Source organism: Oryza sativa, chromosome 4, assembly GCF_034140825.1.
Source record: "Oryza sativa Japonica Group chromosome 4, ASM3414082v1".
NCBI lineage: Eukaryota > Viridiplantae > Streptophyta > Magnoliopsida > Poales > Poaceae > Oryza > Oryza sativa.
In genome coordinates this window covers 29402378-29410436 of record NC_089038.1, presented here as the reverse complement: position 1 = coordinate 29410436, position 8059 = coordinate 29402378, and the positions used below count along the sequence as shown (strand labels likewise).

Sequence of the window (8059 nt, the reverse complement as noted above, 5' to 3'; positions counted from 1 at the left end):
TCACACAAGAACACGAGAGAAATCACACAAGAACACAAGATGAATCACCCAAGAACACAAAGAGGAGAGGAATCACACAAGAACACAAAGAGGAATCACACAAGAGTCCACTGTCCCGCACCCGCTTCGTCCTCGCCGCCGTCTGTTCCCGCCGCCCTCGCCGCCCCCGCCGTCGGGAAAGGCGGATCCATCCGCCGCCGCGTCGATTGATGACGGAGCTGACTGCGGCGGCGCCGGTGGGGTCAGGATCAGCGGCGCGGTCGACAGGGAGGAGGCCGCGCCGCGGCGGCGTGGGAGGCGAGGAGGAGGCCGCGCCGCCTCTTCTACCACACCGCCTCCGCCGTGCCTCTTCTTGGGGAGGGGAACCGTTGCGCCGGTGCCTTCCCGGGGACTCCTCCTCCTCCTCGCCGCTGCCTCGAATCGCTCGCCGCTCCTCCTCGCGCCGACGAGCGCCGCGTCCGCCAGATCCGCCGCCGGCCCAGCCTACCCGCTCCTCCTCACGGTGGCGGCGGCTGCTCGAGGTCTCCCTCGGCGAGGTCGCCGCGGTGGAGGCGTCCCTCGGTCGAGCCTCCGCCACCGCGCCAGCCGCCGCCGCCGGGGACGCCTCCTCGGCGCGGCTTCCCGTCGGCGTCGTGGCGAGGAAGGAGAAGGAGGCGCGGCGAGGGATAGAGAGGGAGGGGAAGGAGGCGAGGCGGCGGCGCCGCCACCATGACGACGAGGCGGCAACTGCTGGCGCCGTCGCCTCCCGGCGTGAGAGGAGAAGAGGCGCGGAGAGGAGAAGAGGAGTAGTACTCGAGGATAGGATCAGTCTCGCGCGAGAGAGGAAGGGCTGGAAGGGGTAGGTGGAGGAAATAAATTTTCGTTCGCTCCATCGGTCCGGAAGCTAGGGTCACGCCCACTGTGGGCTTGGTACCATTTACTAGTGCCTCTATCCGATTAAGCCGCACATATATGAGTGCTTGCACTGTGGGGTGAGTGTCTTAGAACCAATTTTTTGGACTGGGGTACGGGTCCCATAGCTTGCACTGTGAGAGGCCTAAGTTGGATAGCTCCGAGGTGAAGATTTAGTTAAGAGCCCCTTCTTAAAGACTCTTAAAAGTGCTTGTTAGGGATAAACTTATTTCCAGTGAATGGTCTTAGGAACCCCACTAGTTCGAAACGAGGTTATAAAATCCATCATAACTTTGGAGAAATCTCATATGATAAGAGTTTCAATCTTGACTTGTGTTTTCCTATGGCGATCCATGAGATTGTACTTCCAGAACCGCGCTGGTTCTAACTTTGTTAAACAAACACATGGTAAACTCGCCAAGATTCCAATGGCTGTCGAGAAGTATATAGAGACTATGGTCAAATACTTTATTTCCCACTTGGCCATTGCATTTGTCTGCCGCTCATCAATTTACAGTTTTGTTTGCTTTTGGCGCCAGGCTGCCCGCAACAAGATGTTGTGCTTCATGGTAACATGTTTAGATCTGAATCATCTGATCGAGGAGCCAAACCACTCTTTAGTGTACAGATCAACGGTCAACTATACAAAGAATCTACTGTTGTGTGCAGGCGTGCAGCTCATCAAGCAGTTTTACAAACTCCAATGTGCACCATGTTACTACGAGTACTAGTGTTCGGAAATGCACAAATTCATCCATTAATCACCTGTGTCGTAAACTCGTAATTCACACCTACTCTCACGACAATACAAAATGTACCAAGTGGTAGTGATTCCTTTTCTTTTCTTTTGAAAAAGGAACAAAAAATATGTGTAAAAAAGAATGATCAATTTGATCTGTTCCGGCCACAAGATTTTACACTTTCCTCCAACTCCGGCGCTGCTCAGCCGCTCGCCGCAGCATGCCGTCGATCATGACGTCCACGGCGTCCTTCATGCCGTCGCCGAGCCCCTCCTTGTCTGCAGCGGAGTACACCAGCTTGGGTATCATCTCCACCACGCGATTCCTCATCTCCCGCACCTTCGCTTCCGGGATGGCCGCAAGAACGCCACGAACGGTGACATTGCCGGCGCGCAGCTCGTCGCGGTCGATGAACACGGACCATTCTTCCTCCTGACTGTTGCCCACCGGCACGTACCACCCGTACTGCCGGTACGCGCTCCGCCGCCAGAAGAGCACCGGCACGGCGCCGCCCACCATGCAGTCGAACAGCGACCGCCGGGTGAAGCTGTCCCCGCGCGGCTGCAGGCAGAAGCGCGCGCCCAGGAACAGCTCCATGACGAGCTCGTTTTGCTTGATGCACCTGCCCTCGCCGCAGTCCAGCGCGCCGCACGCGTCCCCGGCCGCCTGGCACTCCTCGAGCAGCAGCCCGCGGAAATCCCCCTTGATTGCCGATCGCGGGGCGCCGGCGAAGGCGAAGAGCTTGGGGCGAGAGCGGGACGAGGCGTACTGCTGCCACGCGCGCACGTCGGCGGCGGTGCGCGGGTGGAAGCTGGTCGGGTAAGGGATGCCGACGTCCATGGCGTCCCAGGGATCGCGCTCGATGACCAGGCGGGTGGTGTTGGCCAGCCCGGGCATGAGGAGGAAGCTTCCGCCCCACCCGCCGTCCGGCGAGCGGCGGAAGTCCCAGGTGATGCGGCCGAGCGCGATGAAGTGGTCCCAGCCATTAGACCGCTTGTAGTACGGCTGCGCGTGGAGCCACGACAGCAGCGCGAGGCAGTCCCTGTCGCGGTCGGCGTCGGTGGCGTTGGTCGCCCACAGGTGGCGCCCGACGGCCAGCCCCGCGTAGAATGGCACGAAGAACGCCGTGGCGCGGGCCGGATCGGTGGTGCGGCACCGGTGCGAGAGCAGGCGGCGGTGGACGATGTGCTCGAGCGCGAACTGGTCGGAGGAGTACCACGACCCAACCAGCTCGGCCGGCGGGAACTCCGACTGGTTGCCCCCCTTCGCCGGGAACCCGAGCCCGTCGTTGGCGAGGTACGGGCACAGCGAGTACATCGGCGCGAGCACCTCGCACAGGGCGAGCAGATCCTCGTTGAAGACCGGCGGGAGGTCGTAGACGTACACTAGCCCGCCCACGCAGCCGGAGTCCTCGCCGTCACGGCGCGCCGACACCGGCACGCGGTCAACGGCGGCATCGGGGGAGCTCGGGGAGGGCGCGCCGCGGAAGGCGAGGAAGACGAGCAGCTGGAGGGCGAAGAAGGCAACGAGGAGGAGCACGACGAGGCGCGGGCGGCGGGCGGCGGGGTTCGCCGGATCGGGACGATACATCGCGGCCATGGAAAGGAAGGAAAGACACTTCAAGCTTAGAGTGTGTGGGGGATCGTGCGATGGCCTTGGGGAGATTTGAGGCAACCTGGCAGCAGCCGTCGGGACTCGGGACCACGGGGAGAGAACGTGGGGAGCAGAAGGGGGGATCGAGGTGAGGGCAACAGCGAGTTGGAGGCGCGGATGGGGACGCCGGAGATCGTGGTAGGGGAGGGAGGAGGAGATTTTTGCCGTAAAATAAGTGCGGATATGGGAACGAAGTGCTCGTCTCTTTCGGTCGAGGGGGTGGTTGTTGTTGTTCTGTTCGGCGTCGGCGGTGCGAATGTGTGCTGATTTGCTTGCCGCACAGGAGGGGATGAGATCATGAGATTACTTCAGGCAGACTCCAGCAGCAGCCGCCGCCGACGGTAAAACTGTGGCTCGCGGCTCGCCAGTGTTGAGATAAGAACTATAGAAGAGTTTTGGGAAATAGCTAGCATAGCAACGCTCGAGGATGGGGTTTTTAACTATTTGCCACTCTTCCGGAGTGCCACTATCCCTATGCCACCCTTCCAGATTTTTTTACACAAACAACACAAGATAGAGATTTTCTCCCTAATTAGTGTGCCATGTCAGCAGGAGACTTGAAATGACCTTTTTACCCCTGAGTCAAAGTAATACTATTCTCGTTCCAGGCTGTATCGCTCTCCATCCGTTCGCTACTTCGCTCACGCCACCGCTCCTCACGCCTGCTCGCGTCGCCGGCGACGCGGGGCCCATCCCGCCCGCTAGCGCCGCCGCCGCTTCCGCACGTTAGTGCTGTCGCCCCTCTCGCCTGCTAGCGTCGCCGCCCCTCCCGCCTGCTAGTGAAAAATGTTGCTTCACTTGTTCACTTCTTTCAATTGCTGGTGCCATTTTCTTGATTGTTGATATATACTACTCCCTCCATCCCAAAATATTTGATACTGTTGATTTTTTAAAAAATATTTGACCGTTCGTCTTATTCAAAAAATTTAAGTAATTATTAATTCTTTTCCTATCATTTGATTTATTGTGAAATATACTTTTATGTATACATATAGTTTTACACATTTCACAAAAGTTTTTGAATAAAACGAACGGTCAAACATGTTTAAAAAAGTCAATGACGTCAAACATTTAGGAAAACAAAAGCAAAGGTGGGAAGAAAAAAGACCAAGGATGCATGTGATGCCGCCCAAGCAACTCCCAATGAACTTTATTACGAGGGATTACTTGTATGTGATGTCTTATTATGGTCTTGTGAACATGTCAGGTTGGTAATATATATTGTAATATGGATGGTTCGGTTCTATATATAAGTGGCTATGTTTAATCTATTATTATATTGTGGTGAACTTGTTCAATGATATTTGTTAACATATGTTTGTATATAATCTCTCATATTATAAGAGACCAGGGGCAAAAAGGTCATTTCAAGTCTCCATTGCTGCCATGGCACACTAATTAGGAAGAAAATCTCTTTCTTGTAGTAGTGTTTGTGTAAAAAAATCTGGAAGATTGGCATATGGATAATGGCACTCCGGAAGAGGGGCAAATAGTTAAAAACCAAGGATCCTATGTTGTGTTTGCTGTTCTATTTTTTTTAAAAAAAATAGTTTGAATTACCCAAAAAATGACAAAGACGTAACGGGGCGGCGAGCTCACCACCAGGAATGCAAAAGAAAAAAAAAAGTATACTTGACTCCCTCAACTATGGATCTAGTATGATTCATAACCTCCAACCATAAAATCGGGTATATCGACTCCTCCAACTATCAAAGCTGATGCAAATTATATCCCTGGTTGGTTTTGGAAGCGGTTTTGGCTGATGTGTCGCCTACGTGGCGTTGACCCGGTATTCATTCTACGTGTCGTTGACGTACAGCTTCTGTGGCATTAGAGTGAAAACAAAAAACAAAAATACGTAGGACTGACATGTCATTCACACATGAAAAAAAATAGTGGGACCCACTGACATGTGGGCCCCACATGTCATCCTCTTCCTTCTTCCTCCTTTACCCTTCCTCTCCCCTCTTCTCTCTCCTTCCCCTTCCTCCCTCCTCTTGCGTCTTGGCAGTGCTCGTCGCTGCCTCCGATGTCGGGATGGTGCTCCAATGTCGGTCCCACTTCGTTGGCATCGAGTCATCTCCGCCATCGGCGGAGTCAAACTGCTTATGTACGGCGAAGTTGCCCCGCGACGGCTTGAGGACGAGCGAGAAAGAGACGAAGCCGGCGGTGTTAACCTCGACGGCCATGGTGATGGCTAAGGTGGTGACGAGTGAGAAGCTTTGCGGCGCCTGCTCCAGGAGGAGGCGGTGGACACCGACAGCTGGGGGCGGTCGGCTCCTGAGTCATGCGTCGGAGAAGAAGCTCGGCTGGAGGCCAGCAGCCTCGGGGCAGCGGGGCCCTCATCGACGGGGTCCCAGAGGCGACGGCAGCGGGAAGTTGAACCCATGGGCAGTGGAGCTCCAGGACGGACGGCGGCGTCAGGACAAAGTGGTTTTCAGCGGCGGCGCTGATAGGCGGTGAGGCGTGCAACTCCATAGCTCGGCGGTCAGGCAAGAATCGGTACGGTGCAGCAGGTGGGCGGCGGTGTGCTTGGGCTGAGAAAGGAGAGCGAGGGGAGCGAGGAGGCTGAAGAAAGAGGACGAGGAAGGGGAAGAGGTAGGAGGAAGAAAGAAGAGGATGACATGTGGGGCCCACATGTCGGTGGGTCCCTCTATTTTTTCTATGTGAATGACATGTCGGTCCCATGTATTTTTTTTGTTTTTTTTACTCTAATGCCACATAAGCGGCACATCAACGATGCGTGGGACGGAGATCGGGTCAACACCGTTACGTAAGCGCCACATCAGCCAAAACCGCTTCCAAAATCACCCAGAGATATAGTTTGCATCGGTTTTGATAATTGGAGGAGTCAATAGACCTGTTTTTGTGGTTAGAGGTGATGAATCATACTCGAGCCATAGATGAAGGAGTGGAAGTATACTTTTTTCCAATGCAAAATGACCACTGGAAAATAATTTGGGCTGCAATGTCCCAATTTTAATCTGGCCTAATCCAAATGGACAAACAGGACAACTACGGCCCATCAGGACGAGGAATGCTAGGAAGTAGCAGGTTAGTACCATGTAGTTGTCTTTACGAAGAAACTATGAAGGTAGCCCGCGCAGTTACGCGGGTATCTTATTTAAGCCATCATAATTTTTTGTTATTAGGATTTTGAATATTATGATTTTCCCTTGGTGAAAGACTTTGAAGATTCCTTTATAACAAATGATTTAAAAAATTATAGGAAAATATAAAAGGTATAGAAATAGGTTAGAAATACATGTGTAAAATAGAGAATAAACGAATTTTGGATGGAGTACAGAAATAAGAGGAATTTCAAAATTTGTTAAACCCATATAGATCAAATCATCACCTATCAGAGCATAAATAAAATGCAATTAACCAAACAACCTTTGTATTTAGCAGCTTGATTGTCTTGATCCCATGCGAAGGAAAAAAACATACGCATGTATCTTATTTCTATTTTCTCTTAACATATTTAGGCAGTAAAACATTAAAATCGTAATTATATTCTATATGACAACTGAGTCCAGCATCATACCATTATATTTATTTCTAAATGTGTGCATTATAACTTGTCACATGTTGTGAGTATTTCTTTATTTTATGATTTTCTCTAATTCATTATAGTGTCATGTAATGGTTAGGAGCGTTTCTAGGATGCCTAATGATAGTTTAGGAGTATTCGTAAGATGTTTGATGGACTTAAACTTTCCTATGTTTATTTGCTTGGTAACGGTAGGATAGGAAATTTTCCTTCAAAATCACTATGACCTATTCGTGCAAACCAAATTAATGATAGTATAGTCATGCAATCAATAGGAATCCTAATCGCACACTGTTGTTTGTTTTTCATATAATTCAAAGGAGCTTTGAATTTTAATTGTAAATCCCAAATATAGCTTTCAGCTGAATTCAGATTTTTTTTAATGGTGTATTGTTTTCAGATTTCACAAAGAAAACTAAACAAAAGAGAGGGACGTGGGGCCTGCGTGAGTACGTACATACCGTACCTATGTGCATCTAGATGTTGAGACTTTTAAAGATAAATTTAAATGGTACTTTTCTAAGATAGATCTAATGGGCGGAAACAATGGGTCCACCAGAATAAATAAAAACAACGGCTAGATTTTTTTTTCTTTGAATTTTTGGGATTTATTATAACGCCACGTGACGGTTTAGGAGCGTTTGTAGGAGTCCCACATCACAGCTTGAGAGCGTTTGCAGGAAGTTTATTGTAGGAAGTTTGTAGGGAAATGCGATTACGGACATCTATTTATTTCTAAATGTTAAAATCTTTTATGATTGGTATCAATACTTGCCTATCATTTGTTGATGTTTGCCCACTTAGTATTGTCCTTTATCGGTATTTGATAATGCACGTGATCATTAAATGTCATCTAATTATTGGCGCGCTATGTACGGATGCCTCATAAGTAGTATAACTTGACGATTGGTGGATAGTAGTTTTTATATGAAACTTATATACATAGGGATTAGTAGGGATATACAGTTGATATATTTGACTATTCTTGATTAACATGATATTTTATATACTATATATTTAGTAATAAATTTAAGATTGAGTTCTAAAGTATTAATCAGATTGGCTACTCCCTCATTTATGGTGAGCATGTTTCCTAAACTATTATGCAAAGTATTCTAAAATATCAAATAAATCCATATTCGAGTTTATAATATTTAATACTTAATTAGTCTTACGCTGATGATATGCTTTGTTTCGCGTGTCCGAGGTAAGCTCATCCAAT

General features: G+C 50.0%; 1 protein-coding gene across 1 annotated transcript; it reads right to left on the bottom strand.

The window, feature by feature from the left end:
• On the bottom strand, window positions 1-3565 carry LOC4336729 (xyloglucan galactosyltransferase XLT2). Its single transcript, XM_015780026.3, has one exon. It carries the CDS (start codon window positions 3228-3230, stop codon window positions 1806-1808), a length of 1425 nt encoding a protein of 474 aa, XP_015635512.1. The 5' UTR covers window positions 3231-3565; the 3' UTR covers window positions 1-1805.
• Window positions 3566-8059: the final 4494 nt, after the last annotated feature.